Source organism: Phodopus roborovskii, unplaced genomic scaffold, assembly GCF_943737965.1.
Source record: "Phodopus roborovskii unplaced genomic scaffold, PHOROB, whole genome shotgun sequence".
Lineage (NCBI taxonomy): Eukaryota > Metazoa > Chordata > Mammalia > Rodentia > Cricetidae > Phodopus > Phodopus roborovskii.
Genome location: NW_026126550.1, coordinates 1,759,570 through 1,781,889, shown reverse-complemented (window position 1 = coordinate 1,781,889; position 22,320 = coordinate 1,759,570). Strand labels below are relative to the sequence as shown.

Here is a 22,320-nt window from a genome sequence, read left to right as displayed (position 1 = left end):
ATGTAGTGAGTCTGAGACCAGCCAAGGCTAGGCCATGCAAGGCCCTATCTTAAAGGGGGAGGGGAGTTGGGGAGTTTGCCTCCGCAGTAGAGCATTTGACTAGTATGTTCCAAGCCCTGGGTTCAATTCTTTTTTTGGTATGACTGTTTATAAATTTGGTAGGCTGTCATTTCCCCACTTGGTGGGCAAACTTATAATATTTGCTATATTACATTTCTAAAATATTAAAGATTCTTCATTGTAAATATTGAATTTAGGAGGACTTTCATGGAAGGAATGAGTTTTTGAGAGAGTCTGCAAAGTTTATGTTCTAGACATGATGTGAATTTGTGGGTTCTGGGAAGTCAGAAGATAAAGGTTGAAGAAAAAATAAACAAAATGCATTTGTGTTATAAGGGCAAAATTATCTAATTGATAATTCATGTGTCCAGTTGAATATACGCTTACTGATAATGTATTTTATTAAAACATTCAGGGGCGGACTGCTAGCATAGATAGTAACCAGGAACCATTTGCTCATGGGGCCCCAGAGAACATACCTGGAACTTTTGAAGATGCAGTAAATAAACTTCAGCCTTCAGTTATAATTGGTAAGTGAAGCTGTTGATAAATAAACCTGTTACATAGCTATCTGCCATAACTACCATATAGGATTACTAAAGTAAATTGATGTATTTTACCTTGTTTTTAGCATATACAGGTAGTCTCTCAGTGTATTGGGACTGGTGCCAGGCCCACTGGACATACCCAAACCTGCTACACCTACGTCTCCAATGTTAAGACGTATAGGACTTGTGGTGGCACACACCTTTAATCCCAGCACTTGGGAGGCAGAGGCGGGAAGATCTTTGTGAGTTTGAGGCCAGCCTCATTTACAGAGAGAATGCCAGGACAGGCTCCCAAACCCATTTTAAAAAACAAACAAACAAGGAGGTATAAGACTTGTTCATAACTGTGCATACCCCACTATATACTTGAGCACACCTGTAGGTGACTTACACTTAAACAGTATAAATGCTGTATAAGTGGTTCTTCAGCTGTGGCTTTAGGAAATGATACCCAAAAAAGGTCTGCACATATTCAATACATACAGTTTTGTTTCCTCCAGAATTTTCAGGCTACATTGAAAAATGTGCATTTATTGAATCTCTATATACATTACCCCACAGATAAAGAGGGCCGACTCCAATTAATATTTTTGGTTACTGTGCATAAAATTCTTTTTATTTTATTTTCTTTGAGACAGATTTCACCATGTAGCATTGTGTGTCTTGTAACTCACTCTGTAGACTGAGCTAGCTGTGAACTCACAGAGATCCGCCTGCCTCTGCCTCCCAAGTGTTGGGATTAAAGGTGTGTGCCACCACTGTCTGGGTCATAAAAATTTTAAGAGACAGAATTTCATGCTAGTTATGGTGGTACACTCTTCCTACTCTCAACACTCTATAGAGATTAAGGCAAGATTAGGCTACATACTGAAATATTACCTAAAAATCTGGAAACAGGGCCGAGCAAGATGACTCAGTGGGTAAAGGCTTACTACCTGATACTAGTGTGTGTTGAGCCCCCCAGGATTCACACAATAGGAGAGGAATGTCTCCCTCAAGTTGTCCTCACCACATTCACTCCATAACAAAGTACCCCCACACATACACATGTAGACACTAAATAGCTAAATGTAATTTTAAAATTACATTTTAACTTTAACTGAAAACAAAACTGAAGTTGTTTTACTGTCCTGTAGGCTGACTTTGAATCACTGGGCTGGGCTCCAGTGAGTGCCCTGCCTGGCCTCTCAAAGTGCTGGGACTATATGCCTTGCTCTCTATAGTGTTTTAGGGTTGTGATTATTGATGCAACTTTAAAAGGCCAAGGTCATTTGATGGACTATACCAGGAAAGTCCAGTGCAGAGTGGGCATTGCATTGACAACAGAATGGAGGCTTTGCATGTGTTTTATGAGGCACGTGTGGCTCACATGTGCTGACACAGCCCTGAGTTCTCAGCTCAGATCCAGTGCTACTGCCTGTGTAACTGTAGATTGGAGTTCACAAGCCTGCATTTCATTAGTTTCCATTTAGGAACCTGGCTTAATGTTGAGCAGTAAAGCTTTGGCATTGAGTTCCTGTGCTCAGACAAGTATGCTTGTGGTTTTTTTTTTTTTTTGTTTTTGTTTTTTTTTTTTTATTGATAAGAATTCTTATTACTTTTTATATTGAGGAGAAATCTTACAGTTTCTCTATTCCACTTCTCTCAAAGCTCAATATAGAAACTAGAATGTTATGTACTCATTGTTTATCTCTATAGAGCAGTGGTTCTCAGCTTGTGGGTCGCAACCCCTGAGGCTGAAACTCTGCCCACTAAATGACTTGGCATTTGCCCCAGGCCCTGGCAGATACTGTCTGATCTCTCTGAGGGTCTGTTTCTGGTCCTTCAAATGAGTGGACTCACTGTCTCCTTGTCACTGGTTAGAATGGAAGATATAGTCATACGTTTTTATAGTTTTTCCTAGAGCTTACTCTGTGCTAGACAATAAGTGTCTCTCATCAAAACAAAGTCTATCTTTGCAATGTTACCTGTGGTTTGTTACAGTAAATGGGTTATAGAGGTACTTAGCAAGAACCCGTTTGCTATACCTGTACTGATGGCTTTTTCCCCTTATTTATTGCAGGAGTGGCAGGCGCTGGCCGACTTTTTACTCCTGGCGTGATCAAAGCCATGGCCTCCATCAATGAAAGGCCCATAATATTTGCACTAAGTAACCCTACAGCACAGGCCGAGTGCACAGCTGAAGAAGCATATACCCTGACAGAGGTATTGTCATTCGTGCACGTGTGGTTGGTTCCTCAGTGCTAAGTGGAGATCGGCAGTGGGTCACCAAGTCTAACATCAGTTCTGAGGGCAGTAGCCTCCTAACGCCGGCAGCCACTCACTCTCACACTTGCTGTGTGTCTTGTGCTTCTCTGGATATTCTGAAATCAAGCATGCTTCCTTTTTCTTGTTTTTTGTTGTTGTTGTTTTGTTTTGTGTTTGTTTGTTCCAATAGCCATCCACACTGCCTGTCTGCTTCTGTCTGGGATCATTTTCCTCCCAAAAGAACTTCAGTACAGGTCTGAGGAATTCTCTTGGTAGTATATTCCTTCATTTTGGGGGGCATTTTTGCCCCACATGGAATTGACAGTTGGTAGTTAGTGTCTTTCAGTGCTTTCAAAAAGTTTGTTGTTTTCTGGATTGTGGTTTGATTTACGTTTGAGCGTGGGCCTGGGTATGGTTTTCTTTGTGTTAGGTCTCCCTGGAGTCTAGAGTGCTCTGAGTCTATGGCTCGATGGCTGGTACTGGAATTTCATTTCTGTTTAGGAAGCATAGGGCTGGTATCTGTGCTTGGCCATATCCTCTCTTGTGAGACTCCGTCTGCATGGCCAGTACTGGAACCATGTCTAGTCTATTTCTTGTGAGTATTGTGAGTGCTGCCGCTTTGCTGTGTTCCTATCTGATTGGCTTGGTCCCTTCTGCTTTGCAGTTACTTTCCTACTGTGTTAATCTGTCCTTAGGGTTTTGGTGTCTATTCGTGTATGTTTTTCACTTGTAGAAATTCAGAATAATCAGAAATTCTGCTTTCTTTTTCTTATTTTATAAATTCTGTTGCTTCCTTCAGATGCTCTTTACCATCAGATTTGCCTTTACTGGGGCTGGCTTTTACTTTGCCATAAACTGAAGGCTGTCTGGACTTGATTTCTTACTTAACCCAGACTGCTAGTGAGTCTGTGTTTTGGGGCCTTTGACATGGGTGCTGTACTATATGTCAGTTACAGATACTATTGTATGTATGTATATATGCATGTATGTATGTACATATGCATGTATGTATGTACATATGCATGTATGTAGTGGGGTTTCCCCTAGTGTTCTATGGGATAGTGTTTTAATCTTCACTGTGTAATCACTTCTTTTATTCTTGTAGATGATCAAAGTGACTCCGGGAAATGGAGCTTTTGTTGTTTGTTTTGTGTAATGAACCTATAGCCTTGCAGATGTTCACATTTAGGCCAGCAAGCTACCACTAAGCTGTATTCATTGACCCTAGGATGTGAATTTTACAGTTCTGTTTACCATGATACACCTACTTCATATTTAATTTCTTGAATACATGAATATTCATGAATATTCTTGTTAGGTTATACTTTTGAGGGTATTTTGTTTTGTTTTGTTTTGTTTGCTTTTCAAGGCAGGCCTTCTCTATGTAGCCCTGGCTATCCTGGAACTCGCTCTGTACCAGACTGGCCTTAAACTCATAGAATCCACCTACCTCTGCCTCCTAAGTGCTGAGGTTAAAGGCATGCACTGCCACTGCCTGGCTTGGTTATACTTTTGAGAATAAAGAATGTAATAAGTTTTCATTGCTGATAACTTGACTGGTAATTTTTTTTTCATCTCTCCCCAGATGATTTTTAGAGATCTTAGTTATCAATTGTATCTCTCAGAAGTTGAGCATTTTAAAATTTATGATATGGGTGCTGGTAACCTGGCTTAGTGGATAAAGGTTTTGCCAACAGCCCTGACAACCTGAGTTTAGTTTCCAGAACCCATAAGGTGAAAGGAGAAAATTGACTTCCACATCTTGTCCTCTGACCTCTACATGTGGGCCCTGGAAGGAGCTCACACAACTCCCTCCAGTAAACAAATCAACAAATGGTCAAAATTATAAAAAGTAATGTACCATCTCTAAAATTTAAAAATACATGTACTTATTTTTGTGTCTGTATGTGTGGCCACACATGCCGCATCATGTGTGTTGGTCAGAGGACAACTTGGTGGACAGTTTTCACTATCTGGTAAGTTGGGTCCTGGGCGTCAGGCTTTTCAATAGGCACACTTAACCCACTGAGCCATCTCACTAGCCCACAACTGTAATTTTAAAACGTATTTATTCTCTGGTGTATCTTTCAGCTTTCTACTGAGTATCCTTTTCCTTTGTGAATTTTTTGTTACTTTTGAAACAAGCTCCTGCCATGTAGCTGCTGCTTGAAACTTGGTATCTTCCTGCTCTAGCCTCCCAGGTTATAGGACAGCACAGCCACATCTGACAGCTGACATTTTCTTTTCATTTAATTTCCCAAGTACATGAATGATAGCTAAAGTTTTTGATTGTAATAAAAATCTCACTTTCTGTAAATCCATTTTTATTAGCTGCTCCCCACCCCCAGTAATTACTTTTTAATTCTCATGTAAGCTTAGCTATTTGTTTGTATGTCTGCGTGCTGGGTAGTGTGGATGGCACGTTGTCACAGTTACTTGAGGCTTGGGGAGAAGATGTTTTACTCCCTGGGGCTGTTGCAGCTATAGGCTGGGCCATAATCCACTTGGCATAGGTAAGGTCTAGGAGGTTTCCATCCTATCTCATTCCTTCCTGCTGGGTGGTAGCTCTGGGTATTAATTAGAGCCCTGGGTGTTTTCTTGGAACCTCTATCTCTGTGCTCCCTGAACTGCAGTTTTCCTATGTTGGCCAGAGATTCCCCAGAGCTGCTTAGGATATCAGCCACAGCTGCGCTGTTGAGATCAGCAGTCACCTGGACGGGAAATGCTTTGAATGCTGGGAATGGGAAAATGGGCCTGGGAACCTTCTTCCTCCATCTGCCAGCACCAAACACAGATTGCTGTGGTTACACTCTGCTTCCTCTTTTTAAAATCCCATAGGGCACCCTTTTTCTCATTGTTACAGAGGGTTTATTTTCTCAGTTCCTTCTGCTGGTGCCACTCCTCCGTTAGAAAAAATAAATTCTGTGACTTAGTTTATAGTAGATACAATGATTTTAATACCGATTGAAATCCTTTCTTTTCAAATCAGTCACAAATCAACAAAGAGTTTTTTGTTTTGCTTTGTTTTTTAAACTGGTCTCGCTTTTCTGTCCTCCACAAGCACCAGGCATGTACATAGTTGCACAGACATACATGCAGGCAAAACATTTACACACATAACATTTTAAATCTTTTTTAAAAAGTTATTCTTTTTAGTCTTAATCTTTTACCCAAAATATAGTATACTATTGTTAGCTTGATTGCTTATCCTGTCTACCAGTTTTAGGTAAATTGATGACTGCCATTCCCCAAATTAAGCCATTCTCTTGCACAATGAACATTGGGCTCAGATCTAATATATCATTAGCTCTGACATTTTCAAAATAAAGAAATAAGTGACATTGTATGTGTATGTATCCATACACACATGCACATATATGTGTGTATATATACACATGTATATATACATAATGGTTTTCAAAGTACTAAATTAAGAAAAGACTGCTCAGGTATTTGAGGATTTTATTTGTGAATAATATTGAACTTAACACACATTTTTGGGAAGAACCAAAATTCTCCAAAGAGAATAGTTTGATAAATGGTAACCAGTCAATTTTAAGATACAGATTTTAGGCCAGGGAGATGGCTCAGCAGCTAAAGTTACCAAGACGAGTATTCTGAGTTCAGTTCTCATATCCTGCGTGGAAGGAGAGAACAAAATCCTACAAGTCATCTGTTTACCTTAACATGTAAACTGAGTACAAACCACACACTCAATTGTGAAAAAACTTGAGATTCCCTTCCCAGAATAAAAAGTATGGCACCATTGAGTCATAGCTTACATGAATTCTTTCCCATTGTCACATAGAACAAGGGTGTTAAGTTTTGTATTGGCCCAAGTTTTTAGTGCTCCTCTTTTTAGAAAAGGTAGAAATGACCTGTTGCTCTATCACGCTCTACTGCTCAGTGAGAGTACTTCCTTTTCTATTGTGAGATGGGGTGTCAGTGTTGTCTGGGCTATCCTCAACACTAGTTAGCTCCTTGTCTTCCTTTAAGCAATAGGGTTTGCAGGAGGAAACTGTTTGAACATTGTCTTCATGTTTTAATAGCCAGGTAAGGCTAGACTGTTATGTTGTGAAATCTGACCATGTTACTTTCTGCATGAGAAACCTCTAGTAACTGTAGAATAAGCAGAAACTACTGAGCATATGGATGTGTACGTCCGAGATAGTTACCTGAGCCATTAACGTAGCTAGCTTCCACACCTAAGCTATGTATCACTTTGTAATTAATTTCAAAACAGTACAAATTTGAAATTTGTGTCACTAAAGTAACACAATATAAAGTGGCCCTTCCGATTGGCCAACATTTACTATGAAGACTATTAGTGTTAGAGCTTGGGAACATAGCTCACTTGGTACAGTGCTGACCTAACATGCACAAAGCCACTGATTACATACCTGTAATCCTAACACTCTGGGGACTGAGACAACTGTAGAATGTTCTAGTAAGTGGCAATTTGTCTTTCCTTGTGTATTGAGATATTTCAGTTTTTGTGAATCATTCTTTAACCTAACTTAACTAACATTAGCTGTTCTTGAACATTCCAAGATAGGTTGCCCTATTTGAGTGCTAGTATATGGCTTTTGCTCTTTGATATTGGTGGGGCAAAGGGGACAATAATGGAAACAGATTTTTATGAATTAAATGTATATAGCCCCTTTCAATCATAAGGGCATCTGTTTTATCTTAGAAATACACATAGTTCCACTAGCATCACATGTCTATAGACATAGTACAAAAATTGGATAAAGGAAATACATGGAGACTTACTTTGCCTTAATAAAGCAGCATGACAAGTTTGTAATGTAATTATGTCATACACCCATATTGTAAACTTGGGGCAGGATGGATATCATGGCATAATAGAAAAAAAAACCATTGGATTTAGATTTATAAAAATTTGAATTCAAACTTAACTGCTACAAATTTTATAGAGTATTTACAAAGTAAACTCCTTCGTTTCTGCTTTACTTGTTCTTTTAATCAGCAAGTGGAAAATGGTAACACGCAATAGGGCTTTCAGGAAAGTTAAGTGAACTGAGTGGCAAATAGACTGCCCAGCACAGAGCCAGATAGACAGGTGGGCCACAAGTGGTAGCAAATTAATTTTGCTATTTCCCATTTCATTTATAAGGTTCACGTCAGTCCTTATTATTTGAGATGCTATTTATTACCAGTTTTAACTTTATAAAGGAAGTAGAATGTTAGGGTTTAAAGAGTTAAATGAATATTTTTCAACTTTGTTTGCATATGCATATACACAAAATAAGCCTCATTCTAATGAAATTTTATATTAAAATACTATTATATATAGTAAATGATTTCTTGTTTCCAGGTAATTTAGTAGTCTAATTTAACTGTAAGATTTACTCTTTTATGAATTTGCCTAAATAAGTGGCCAGAAAAATTGAGACTATTTCATCTTAACAGGGTAGGTGTCTGTTTGCCAGTGGCAGCCCATTTGAGCCAGTCAAACTCCAGGATGGACAAGTCTTCACCCCCGGCCAAGGAAACAATGCGTATATCTTTCCAGGTAAATGCCCTCGTGAATGATATTACAAATCCATCATTAATTGCATAAAAATATTTCAGGGGACTGGCTAAGAGCACCAACTGCTTTTCCAGAGAACCCCAGTTCCCAGCACCCACATGGATGGAGGCTCAGGGTTCTGATGACCTTGCGTGACTTTGCCAGCAATGTGTGAATGTGATGCAGAGAATACACACAGGCAAAAATATCCAGACACATAAAATAATAATAATAATAATAATAATTTCATGGAATTCTTTAGAATTAAGGTTGACATGACCAATATTTACAGAAGTGTGATATTTACAGGGAAACAAGGAACTCACTAATTCTAACTTGCTCTGTTTTCTTTGAAAACTTATTCATACTACCAGATTTTAATATAGAAATAATATATTACATGTGTCATAAAAGTACAGAGGAACAAGCTGGGCGGTGATGACACATATCTTTAATCCCAGTGCTTGGGAGGCAGAGGCAGGAAGATCTCAGTGAGTTCAAGGCCTGGTCTACACAGCAAGTTCCAGGACAGCCGGGGTTACACAGAGAAATTCTGTCTCGAAAAAATCAAAGTACAGAGGGCAGAAGGTTATGTTTTCTTCATCTCTGTTTTTTTTTTTTTTTTTTTTTTAATCACGCTCTGTGTTGTTGTCCTTTTTCTGGTAGATACAATCAACACATGTATTCCAGTAGCATGTTTCTTCTAAATTATCTGTAGGTGTGAGCTTTCCCTGGGAGCCCTCCACAGTACTGCACACATTCCTTCACATACCTGCCACTCCTGCTGCCTAGTGTGTCTTGCTTCTTCTCCTACCTTTACCTTCACAACAAAGGGTTTTGTTGGAAGTTTACATTTTTGTGTCTGTGGTGTTTATGTACATGTGTGCACACAGAGGCCAAAGGATGACATCTGGTGTCCTTCACTGCTCTCTCTGCCTTATTCCTTTGAGGCGGGGTCTCTTCCTGAACCCGAAGTTGATGTTCTTTCAGCTAGTCTGGCAGCCAGCAAGCCCCAGCATTGCTGTCTCTGTACCTACAAAACAGTGCTGTGGTTACAAGCGCATACAAGCCCATGCCTGGCTTTTTATGTGGACACTGGGATCCAAACTCAGGTCCTCATGGTTATATACCAAACCCTCTGAACCACTGAGCTGTCTCAACAGAGATTACTATCAGTTCACTAAATGAAGAAGGAAAATGCGAATGTTTAGCTTTTATCTTACTCAATGTCAGTATTGGTTAGTTGTTGATACTGTACATAATGGAGAGTTTATCAGCAAATATGTGGTATTTTGTTGATTGCCATGCTTTGCCTGGATCGACTGAATGTTCAAAACCATGATTATAAAAAATCATGTAGCACAACAAATAAAATACCCAAAGACAGGTATTGGAGTTCAAGCTTCAAGCTGAAGATCAGAAAAGCAAAGCAGCCAGCCATTAGCTCTTACATCTACCTCAGGCTAAAAAGGGCTCTAGAGCTCTCACCAAGACTCAGACTGCTGCCTCTCCTCAGCGTGGTTGGAGAAAATTCAGTGCCTTCCTATCCTCAATGTGGCTGGAGAATGAATGCCAGCTCTGAGACTCTGTTCCTGTCTTAAATACCTAATACTGGGATCAAAGGCGTGAGCTCTGTTACTCTTCATGCCTGTGTAGGCTATGGTGGTCTTGAACTAAAGAGATCTGTCTACCTCTTAATCCTGAGTTCTGGAGTTAAAGGCATGTGTGTGCCTGGCTTCTATGGCTTGTGGCAGACTTTGCTTTCTGAGTCCTCAGGCAAGCTTTAATAAATCATAAATAATGTATCACCACAAAATCATGATTACATAATTGGTATTCACCAAGTAGATTGTGCTTTGTTAAGCACAAAATTCATTGTTACTGCATTTTTTTCCCCAAGTATCAAGTATGATGCCCCCACCTTTCAGTTTCTTGACTTGACATTTTGATTTCTGTAGCAAACTGTCTCAGGCCTCATGTTCTGCATAGGTGTGCTGTCCCACTCTCTCCCGTGTTTCTAGAATATATCTTTTGTAGTGCTGTCTGGGGGGCCAGCCTCCAGCACTTCAGGGTCTTGAAAGGAAACCACAGTCTGTGTAAGCTAAGACTTTTCTGAGAGGGTTTAGGGAGAAAGAGACTCACAAACTATCTTGATGGCTCCCTTCTCTGTCCTCTCATGTTCTTTCTTCTCTTGCATATTTTTTTCCTACAGATTATATCTACAACAAAGTTTTTTAAAGAAAATATAGGAATTATAATGTGGTTGCATTCTATTTTTCACGTGGTTACAATGAATACAGACAAAAACATGTTTGCTTGTTTTTTTTTATCTCCCTTACATGATTAAACAGTTTATGTATTAAAGGTGAAAAATAAATTATCCCAAGAACCCATGTACATTCATACCCAAGCAACTTGTTATAGATTAACTTTGTGGGCAGGCAAGGGTATTCTTCTCTGTCAGGTCTTTCACTGGCAGGCTGCATTTTGCAGTTACAAAGAAAGGGCCAATTACTTTATTGCTTGAAAGGTAATATTATAAAGAATCTTAAAGGAATCACAAACCTAAACTTTTATATGGAAAAAAGAATGTAACCTTTAGGATTCATGTCCACTCATCAATAGTTTTTTTATCAGGAGATTGAGGGCAGAAATAGGTATAAGGAATTAATTATCAACCTTTGGTCATCAACCAATCCTAGCAAGAAAGGTTCATCAGGCAGTGATAATTGGGCTGCTTTGTTTTTGTTCCCTGATCTTAACGAGTTCCACATTCAACTATATGTCTGTCTAAAACTTTAGATTATCTTCTTGGGTTTTTTCACCTCAAAGCTACTTAACAAAAACATCTTAGCCTATCTTTGTTATTTTCAAAGTTTTGTTTCAGCTGTGATGCACTCAGAAACCTGTGAACACTTCTCCTAACATTAAGGTTAAAAGAATTTAAACTAGCTGAGCAACTAGGACTCAATTGTTAATCATTAACTTGAGCTACAATCTATGCAAATCCGTAGGTGAAACTCACAGGCCCTGGCTGTGAAACATATCCTTGTATTTATTTTATTCAACAAAACTCTGTAGAGGCTATCATTATTATCAATTTAAACAGTACAGTTTAGGGAGGGGTCATCTTCTTGGCAATCCACAGTTAAAATGCCCAGTAGAAGAGGATGTTTCCTAGAGATAAACACGCTATATTACAGGCAGTGAAGATCGTCCCACATCCACTCACACCATGCTATATACCTGAGGAATATTGGGTAATAAACATGTAAAGACACAGCTGAAGCAAAAGACATTCTAGGTTCTATAGTCCCATGGCCTTGTCTGAACAAGATTGACCCATCAGAAAGTTGCTTCCCAGTGGGCCAACACTGGGAACTTCAGTGTGTATCCAAAAACTAAGTATGCCCTCACTTCTCTGACTTTTAGCTAAGAGCAAATGGAAATCAGACACTTCAGTTGTTTCCATAGTGACCATTGTACCGATATCATAATGAAAGATGTTTAGCAGCATGTTTATCAGTTTGTGTAATTTAACAGTTTTTTATTTACCATACCTTATTGTAGAATTCTATTTTTCCTATTTTTTTTAAGTTAAGGATTTTTTTCTGTCATTAGAAATGCTTCTTCCTTTGTTTATTCCCATGAATTTCCATCTTCAGTTGCCTTTTTATTTCTTTACTTTTTTCAATACTAAGGATTGAAGCCAGAACCTCATGCATGATAGGCCAGTGCTCTACCACTGAGCTACCTCCCAGCCCATTTAGAAAGACTGTATTGAGCGAAATGGGGATCTGGCATGAATTCCTTTGCACATGTTTCATATTTCCTCTGTGGGTCTTCCCTAAAGAGCTGGCAGCAGGCTCTTGCTAAGTTCTAAGTAATGCATGACACAGACCACTGTCAAGGTAAAGAAGGTGTTTATTTAACCTGTGATGATCCAGTGCCTTTGTTTTGTAATGCCCCCTCTTCTGTTCATGTTGTTGTGACTGTCTCTTGTGACCTGGCATCTATAAAAAACACTTCCCTACCGTCAATGATTTCTTTCTAGCATTTGGCAATGTTTTAAAGTGTCCTATTCTATCCAGTAGTATTTCTATAGCGTACAAATTTGAGAGTCAAGGAGAGAATACTTTGCTAATTTTGACAAAGCCATTTTAAATTCACATTTGACTTTTGAAAATATTAGGGTTAGAGTTTGAGTGTTTGCCTGCATGTATATGTGTGCCACATGTGTGTGGCCGGTGCTCAGAAGAATGTGTCAGATATCTGGGTGGGTGCTGGGAATCAAACCCAGGTCCTCTGCCAGAGCAGCCTGGGCACTGCCCATCTCTCTAGCCCTCCTTTGACTCCTTAGAAGTTTGGCAATTGATTATTTGTATAAATAGCATTTTAAAGACCTGGCTTTATGAGTAAAAGCTATTAGCCCTATGAAGAGGTAAGGTACAAGTCAAAACAGACCCACTAGTGGGGGATTGTCTAAACATCTTATAAAAAGGAATTTAAAACTCAAAGACTGTGTGATATGTCAGAATTACCAGTCCTAACCTCTCTACCAGTGAGTAAGATTTAAAATTCAAAGTTGAGTATAATGCTCCAAGCTTACAGTTGCAGCACTTGAGAGGCTGGGCAGGAGGAGTTTGAGTTCAGAGCTATCGACTTCATATCAAGAAAGGAAAAGAGGGTCTGGAGAAAGTGCATTTATATATGCAGGCAAAATACTCTTACATAAAATAAAAATAAGTTTAAAAAAAAAAAAAAAAAAAAAAAAAAAGCAGGTGAAGGATCAGAAGCCAGACAGGTGGTGGTGGTGGTGGCGCATGCTTTAATCCCAGCACTCAGGAGGCAAGAGTCAAGATTAAAAAGGAGAGCTTGGTGAGGTGGCCAGGATTTGTAGCCACCATAGCACAAGAAACACTCACTGATCAGAAAATAAACAACCAGAGAATAAGTTGTGTTTGTCCTTGAGTTTTGTTTTAGCTTCAGCACAGTGGCTGCATCTTAATCTGCTATCTCAGCCAGCAATCACAAGCCCTCACTTACTGCCTGCTTCTCTAGCAGCAGCCTGGCCCCTCAGGCCATAGCCTGGTGGGAATTCTATTCCCATGGGTATTGGCTCTGTCTTTGCTGCTAAAGGTAGCTTTAACTAAATCTCTATCACTCTATTTATAAATAAGACTTGAGGTTCAAAAGCTGGAGTAAAAACCTGTGAGTTCAGAGAGGCTGAGCAGCTCTCTCCTTGCTGGCGTTTCGGAAATACCGTGCTTCTGCTTTGCCAAACCAGAAAAGGCTGCACTACTCCGAATCCCTCCCTGCTACTTCCTGTGTCTCTCTGATGCTGCATGGTTACTTCTTGTCAACTGTTTGCTGACACAGCCTCCTGACCCAAGGTTAATTATATTGAATTAATGCAAATGCAAACTCAGGGTTACAGTGTGATCGAATATCCCCCAACACTAGAGGGGAAATATTGACATCTTATCCAGGTATGACTCCTCCTTTTATGAATGGCCACCCACCCTGGGCTGAAACCCTATGGTACTGCACCTGGGAGTGGACTATGGTTTATAGCTGTGCATGATCTAGAAGACTCCAGCCTCTGTTCTGGTCTGCCAGTGCCTGGCAGAAGCAAACAGAAGTTTCTGAAAACATGACACCAGTTCTCAGGTTGTTTTTCTGAAGAAATATACAAATGCCACTCAGGTTTGGAAGGAAAAAGGAGACCTCTGCAAACACCTAACACCACCAGCAGAGGCCGCAGGACAAGAAGACATGTTCAGGTCTACATGGAAGACAAGTGCCATAACACAAACATGATTGTTGATTTAGAGCAATAAAAGCAAAGCTTCAGAAGTTTAGTCAAAATCAGTTCCCTTCTAGAATTGAATAACAGTATTAATCTAATGGGTGGATGAAGATTAGACCAAAGCAAATAACTGGAGGATGGCACAGAAGAAACTAAATGAAGGAGAGTCAAAGGGGAACATATGGAAAAACAAGTAAGAAACAGACATTTAATTGTCATTATGAAGGCCTGGAAGACAGGGAGAGAGGGATGGAGCAGACACAGCAGTGTATGCTGCATGGCCAAGAATGTCTTCCAGGGTAGACAAGAAGTCTGTGTCTAAGACCCTCGCTGTGAGGCTCCAGGAAGTCCCAAGAAAGAGAAATCATGACAGCAGCTGGTGCAGCTGTGGGAACAACATCTGACTTCTCAGTATCGCTGAAGGCCAGAGGCAGTGGAGTGATCTGTTCTTGTCTGTTGGAAATACTTGATGATCTAGAATTCATTACACAGTGACAGTATCTCACAAGAATTAGTGTGGTATTTTTGTTTATGATCTAATAAAGCTTGCCTGAATCACCCTCATATAGCCTAAGGTGACCTTGAACTCACAGAGATCCATCTGCCTCTGTCTCCCTAGTGCTGGGATTAAAGGTGTGTATCATCACTACCTGGCATCTATGGCTGTGGCTTGCATTGTACTCTGATCTTCAGGAAGCTGTATTAGATCATAAGTATAATATCACCACAAATTATGGCAAATGGAGATAATCTCAGTATTACATAGAACTCACTGCCTATGTGAAATGAAAGGAGGTCTGGTTCCTTAGGTTAATGGAAAGCAGTTCAGGGATTAGGGGGGAATGAGGAACAAGGCATGTTGTAGTTGTGCAGGTAGAGCAAATGTTTATAGACCAAAAAACAGTGATGCAGCATTTCCAAAAATGTATTGAGACAAAATGCACAACAAGGCATTTTCAGTTAAATAGACTTGACCTGTTAGGAGGGGTTTGTATTGTCTGGCAGGAAAATAAATTTTAAACTAATGGAAATTTTTGGTGAGCATATGCTACAAACTTGAGGACAATAACTAGAATGCTAGGGGGAAAAAATGCCATTTCCAGTCAGGGAACACTGGGGGATAAAATGCAACAATTAAAAAGCAAAACAAAAACACTCAAAAGCAAGAAAGAAAAAATGAATCATAGGCTGGGCAGGACAAATATAAGACAAAACACTAGTTTTAGCCTTAGATACTAAAGCATCTAAAGTGAGATAGACCACTACAGAGGGAAGGGATAGAGAAGGGTGTTAAAATAAACTTTGGGGCTGGAGAGATGGCTCAGCAGTTAAGAGCATTGGCTGCTCTTCCAGAGTTGTCATCTAAGTCTCTCGTAAAACTTTTTTTTTTTTTTTAATGGTTCATATCATAAGAGACCAAAGCAGTGTTTAGACAAAATGGACATCTTGGAAGAAAACAGGTCTGTGGTGAAAGTTCTTGAAAGAACTATAAATATCCTGGTAGAGATACTGTATTCCAAAACAAAATAGAATTTCAAATTAGAAAGCAACAAATTCTTGAAAATAAAGTTGATAGCAGAAAGATTATAATAAAAGTTGAGGGAGCCCCTTGAAAATAAAGAGTTTGGAACAGGAGATAACAAATAAAGAATAAAGATGTCAGCACCAGAGAGGTACAAGTTCAGAAAATAGAAATTTCAGGACAAAAGGGGGGGGGGAAGCACACAGGGGGTTGGGAAGCATGACATCAAAGACAAACATTTCTCCAACTGGAAAGGCTTGGGTTCAGAGAGCGGCTCACCACTGAGCACCAGACACGGTGGGTTTGAAAACATACCCGAGACACAGTTGTAAAATCAGAATCAAAGAGCTCCATGCTTCCAGAGATGGAAACACAGTGCCCAAACAGGACCTAAAACCAGACAGACCCTGGACCAAAGCTCTGGAAGCCAAGAGATGCAGAGCTGTTTTCAGATTTAAATTCTAAGCCCAGAGGGGTGGAAATAGGTGAGCACACACATTCTCAGAGATGCTGGGTGTGAAAAAATAAAAATATGTATTTCCCATCAGTTGTTTCTCAGAAAGAAAGGGTAACAAAAGACTAAGAAAAGGGGCTTGGTAAATGGCCTTAAGCACAGTCCCTAAACGACGGAGAAGAATCAGCTTAGGAGAGCGGCTGCAAAGGACTACACCAGAAAATACACTGGATGCTAAAATGCAAGAACATCTGGCAATTAAAGAAGAGTTCCAATGTGAAATGTTAGTTGCTAAAGATCACAGTAAAGGGGAAAACAGAATAGCAAACTCGGGGAAAAAGAAAGTCTATACAGAAGGGGAAATAGCCCCAGCATGGCATTAACACAGCCTGGATTGGGGTGGGGGGGAAGCTTCTAAAGTCATAACAGTGTAGAGCAGACCCAAATGTTTTTGTCCATATCAAGAAGAGAGAAAAGCTGGAAAAATAGCAAAAGGGCAGGATACTTGCATTCAACCAGGAGGAACCACAGGTCTCTAAAGCTCAAAAGGAAATTAAGGCAAGTTGTTAAAGATTGGGAAGCCATGAAATAATAAGTTGAAGGGGTGGCAGCTGCTGCTGCTGTGAAGTCAGGTCTGAGGTGGCTTGGGCCTGCTTTGTTGTTTTCTGTACAAATCAGTGAGTGCATATTTTTATATGGCTGATTGGTCTTTCTATGAGGTTTATGTTGTTGTCGTGTGTGTGTGTGTGTGTGTGTGTGTGTGTGTGTGTGTGTGTGCGCGCGTGCGTGCGTGCGTGTGTCCCCGTGTCCATCATCCATCCATCCATCCGCTCCCCCACCCACACCTCCACGTGTGTCTATGCACATGTGTGTCTGTGTGTCTTTTGCTCGCTCTTATATTTTGACACTGGAGATTGAAGTAAGCCCTGACACAAACCCTGAAGTATTTGCTATGTTGATAAATGTAAAAAAAAAAAAAAAAAAAATTTGAAACAGCCACTTACTTGTAAAATGATTTTGTCAATGAATAAGAAGTACACATTACCAAAGACCATTTGCTTTCATTTCAGTTGGGTTTTGCTTTCTCTTGAGTTGTTTGGGTTGGGAGTTTATTACTGTTTATTTTTCTCAATTTAGAAAGTTAGCCCTTCGTAATTTGCAAAGTGACCTTATTAAATAAACTGTGTAATGTGTATTCTAGGTGTGGCTTTAGCTGTAATTCTCTGTCAAACCCGACACATCAGTGACAGCGTTTTCTTGGAAGCTGCAAAAGTAAGGTTTAAATACTACTGATTGTATGAAGTATGGGCTATGGAGGTGAATGGATCTTAAAACCAGAGTGGATTAAATATTCTTATGGATGAAAAGGAAGTTAGCAATATATTGCTTTTTGTTTGTCTACTTGTGTATTATGTTAATGTTTTTAAGTCATAACTTTTCAAGTGCCTGCTTATAAGCTGTGAGGCAGTTCATATTTGCTATTTGTACCTATGTCTCGTGTGTATATGAAGGTGACATAGCTCTGCCCTGTTCTCATGTAATCTGTCATTTGAAGGTAGTGGCTATGACAGGGTAGATTGTGACAACAAAGATAAACTCCTTCCATAATCTTAATGGAGCACCCCACTTTGAGTAGAAATTCTGAAGAACTCATGTTAATGCTAATACTGTTGTCTATTTTCTTCTTAGTTGTTGGTATGCCCGGCTTTGTATTGTGAAGCAGCACAAATTATTAAGTCTTAGGCCTGGTGATTTATTGATGAGTGAGTGAGTGAGTGAGTGAGTGAGTGAGTGAGTGAGTGAGTGAGTGAGTGAAACAGTGAACAGTGTTTGTTTTTGTTCTATTGTGTTTTTGTGGGTCCTTTTGATCTTGTTTTTTGAGACAGGCTCTCACTGTGTAGTTCTGACTGTCCTAGAACTCACAGTGTAGACAAGGCTGGCCTCAAACTCACGGGGTCACCTGCTTCAGTCTCTGGGTGAGATTAAAGGTGTACCCCATCATGCACAGCAGATTATTAGCAGTATTAATTTCTGTATTGGTTTAGGTAGTCCTAAAAGAAATAAAAATGCTGTTGTCAATAATATTTTTTGTTTCTCCAATGCTTTGTTCATTTTACTATATTTTTCTGTTTAAACAAAAATATGATGCTGGCTTTCCTTCCAGGCACTGACAAGTCAGTTGACAGATGAAGAGTTAGCCCAAGGGAGGCTTTACCCATCACTTGCTAATATTCAGGAAGTTTCTGTTAACATAGCTATTAAAGTAAGTAATTTGTACCATCTTCTGTAAACTCTGATGCCTTTTTCTTATACTGCTAATGCAGTGCTTTAGAAATAAGTTCCTAATGTTTGGAAGGAATTTTTATGTGATGTATGTTCTGACGTTTCTGTTTGAAAAGGGAGTGATATAGCACAGTCTACTATGTCCTATATGACGCAGTGAAGGAGGCCTGCTCTGGGTTACTATAGGATTGTGAGCCTAGGTTTGTTGCACCCTTGGCCTGGGGAAGGGAAGGAACTGCTGCCGCTTCCTTTTTAAAAGAAAAAGCTCAGGAAAATACAAATGGCTCTGTAGCCACAGGAGCCTGCAACCATACCCAGTGGCTAGAGAGTTCTGCATCAGGACAGGGCTATTGTGTGCTCTCCATTTTGCTGCCAGTCACCCCTGCACACTTGCATGACCAACTGGGCTTTTATCTGATGGCCATTTTGTCTGCATGTCTGGGTGGGGGGGAGGGGGTAAATGCCAGTGTGAATTACTCTGTGCCAGGCTAAAGCACAAGCTTGCGTTCACTTTGGCAGAACCTTAATGTTTTATCTGCCCATTGTTACCTACACTCTGAGGAAGTGTACCACCTTCCCTTCAAGAGTTTTGTCCACCTTTTGATTGCTTTTTTTTTTTGAGATTTTTATTCTATGTGTATGAGTGTTTTGAGTACATGTATGTAAATGTACCACATGATTGTGGTGCCCAAGAATGCCAGAAGAGGGTATCATATCTCCTGACACTGGAATATAGGCTGTTGTGAGTCACCATATGAGTGCTGTGAACTGAATCCCTGGTCCTTGGCAAGAACATCAAGTGTTCCTAACTACTGAACCATCTCTTGAGCCCAGAATTTCAAGTTTCTTTGTTATCTTTTATTGTTATCTCAGTGGATGGGCCTAAGAAATTTTAGTGCCCTGACCAGCAAATCTCAAATGGGAAAATGCATCACAATTGCCTGGAATGCTTGCTGACAGAATCCAGGGCCCTAGATGAGGCTTGGATCCTGAGAAGCTATGTAGATTTGGGGTAGAGCCCAGGGTTTGCATTTCCAAGTTCCCGACTGATGCTGATGCTCTTGGTCTGAGAACTCTGATTAGCACTGGTGTGAACATCTGGGTCCCATCTGGATTGCCAGGAAGCTAAGCACTGTCCTGTGTACCCCGTCAGTATCTCATATGTTGTAGGAAGGAAGAACTGTATAGAACCAAGAACAGGAAGTTTTGAGCAGGAGAACTTGCATACGCAAAGACGCACTCTAATGGCAGTAGAAGGCCCTGGATGGTTAGTCAGCCTTCCGCACACTTCAGGACAGTGTGGCTGGCTGCAGCCATGCTTCTGGATGTGTCTGCTTCCTTGTCAGTCCTCGATCTTGTTTGGCGCATACATATTTAGATTGGGTTTTGCTCTTTGGGGCAGTTCTGTTAGGAGGTAGAATCATCTAAGCAGCATGTTCTTCAGCAGGGCTATGGGAATGGTGGCTGGTACATCACCTGCCTGCATGTAGATTAACCTCCTGGACTTTGATTTGCTTGTTGAATTTAAAGAAATACCCATAATTCTTTTCTACATCAAGAAAGGTGACAAGAACACATCCACGTTATCATGAGATGGCAGATAATTTTCATTATGTCTTTCAAACTTGGCATAGTTTAAAAATAATTTAAAATGAGTCAAAATAGTATTATATTTTGGAAAAAAGAAAAGTGCCGTTCTTCTTAATTTGTTTCTGTGTGTTGTAATGCTATTTTATTTCTCTGATAGGTGGGCATTCAGAGCCTAAACTGTAATGGTGTTTATTTTCCAGGTAACAGAATACCTATATGCTAATAAAATGGCTTTCCGATACCCAGAACCTGAAGACAAAGCCAAGTATGTTAAAGAAAGAATATGGCGGAGTGATTATGTTTCCCTGCTGCCGGATGTATATGATTGGCCAGAGTCTTCATTGAAGCCTCCTCAGATATCAGAATAGAAGCTTACCCATTAAGACATTCCATGATGCAGGGAACCACTATTTTTAGACAAAAAGATACTATTCTCAGAGTTGCAGTGTCGTCTGTGTTTTATTCCTCCGCCACACTTTGCTTGGCCTTTTTTTCTTTTCTGTGAATCTTTCATTGGAGACAGATGTATTGAGTGTACTGTTAACGCCCAACAGTGCCCACAGTCCACTCCTGAGAATGCTTTAGTTCTAGCATTTGTCACCATGTATGCTCTTGTTAGAGCTTACCGTGGTGATTTTGCTGTTACAGGAATGTATCTTTCACTTCTACTCACTTCTCCTAGGCTGTGGATATGTGTACAAAATGTTGAGAAGAAGCCAAAATTTAACCTAATCCCAAAGAACTGTCAATGCTTACAGCTGTTCTTTTATTTATTCTTCATTTTACTTCCATGCTCTGAAATCCCTTTGTAGTAGACAGTTCTGGGGAAAAATGGAAAAAAAAAAAAAAATTCCCAATTTCCTGGAACTAAATCAAGGCTAAATATAACATTCTAAAAGAGTGGGAGGAGCCACTGCTGCCTTTAGACAAGCTGAACAGCCATTTGCAACAGTGTACAAAAACCACTTTTATTTAATAAAAGTAATACCTTACATTTAACTGTTTCAGTTACATTATCTTATTGACCAAACAGAAACTTAGGTTTGTTGATTATGAAAATACAGCTTCATTGTCTTCACTTCTAGTTGAGGAAGTCTCATTTATCTAACATCTTATGACTAATGTCATATGATTTGGAAATCACATGTGAAGGATTTAACTACAACCTATTACCTTTTTTCTGTCTGTAATATTCTTTATTTTGCAGTAGTTAGGGATTTTCCTATGACATATCCCTTTGAGTATTGGTAGTAACATCTTTCTTTCTCTGCTGAGAATGGATAATAGAATTCCAAGCTCAGTGGCTATAAATAAAATAGATTCAGACTTTTCTTGAGGCAGGGTAACACTGTCTGTCCTGGAACTAACTCTATAGACCAAGCTGGCCTAGAGCTCACAGAGATCTACCTGCAGAGTGCTGAGATTAAAGGTGTGCACCTCTACACCTGGCAGGAAATGCCATTTTTATCCCAGTCAGATGGTAAGCACTCTGTAAAGATACAGTGTTTATGGGTCACATGTTGGGGATCCTGAAGGAACTCTGAAGTATTTTGAGAAGTTGCAGTATGGCTGTGATGTTTGCCTATCTAGATGCTTTGGGGGACAAAGCTTGTTTTTGCTTTGAGACTATAGCAAGCTGGCCTGGAATTTATTGTGTGTCCCTGGCTTGCTTTCCAGTGTTGAGATCATAGTTGTAAACCACCATGCCCTCCTTGGGGACAGAACTTAAAAATTTGCACCCTGGAATGGAATGCATTACAAAGCAACTCATAGGTGCATATCACAGTACATATTTTATACTCTGTAGGTGAAAAGGACCTCTCTAGCTTCCTGCTTAAAGAGATTGATTTGGAATTCTGATGTTAAGACTGCGTAGTGTGCAGCAGACCTTGGGTTCAGTCCACAGGACCACCCCAAAAGGAATCAGGCTTGCAATGGCATTGCCATTTTAAGTATTGGTAGATATGGTAGTTAATATATGAGTAGTAAGAAGTCTGTTTAGTAAAATAAGCAATTCATAGTTTGATTCCTTTAAAGATGAAAGGTTATGTAAGCATAGGTCCAGCATTGGGGGGGTAACCCTCAAGTTCAAAGCCAAACTAGACTACATAGTATCATCCCGTCTACAAAAAAAGATGAACCCACAAAAGTGAAAGCAAGGTAGTTCAGAGGTTAAGGCCCCAAGACTTGACACTTAGAATTAATCCAGAATTCATGTGGTGGAAAGAACCAACTTCCAGTTGTACTCTGATACATACATACATACACATACAT

General features: G+C 39.8%; 1 protein-coding gene across 1 annotated transcript in view; it reads left to right on the top strand.

The window, feature by feature from the left end:
- Nucleotides 1–21,045, top strand: part of Me2 (malic enzyme 2) — a 44,280-nt gene extending 23,235 nt beyond the window's left edge. Inside the window, exons 11-16 of the mRNA XM_051201254.1 lie at nt 476–590; nt 2,671–2,813; nt 8,289–8,391; nt 17,375–17,445; nt 18,338–18,436; nt 20,247–21,045. Coding sequence (XP_051057211.1) covers nt 476–590; nt 2,671–2,813; nt 8,289–8,391; nt 17,375–17,445; nt 18,338–18,436; nt 20,247–20,414 — 699 coding nt within the window. The 3' untranslated portion in view covers nt 20,415–21,045. The remainder of the gene's footprint in view (nt 1–475; nt 591–2,670; nt 2,814–8,288; nt 8,392–17,374; nt 17,446–18,337; nt 18,437–20,246) is intronic.
- The last annotated feature ends 1,275 nt before the right edge of the window (nt 21,046–22,320 follow it).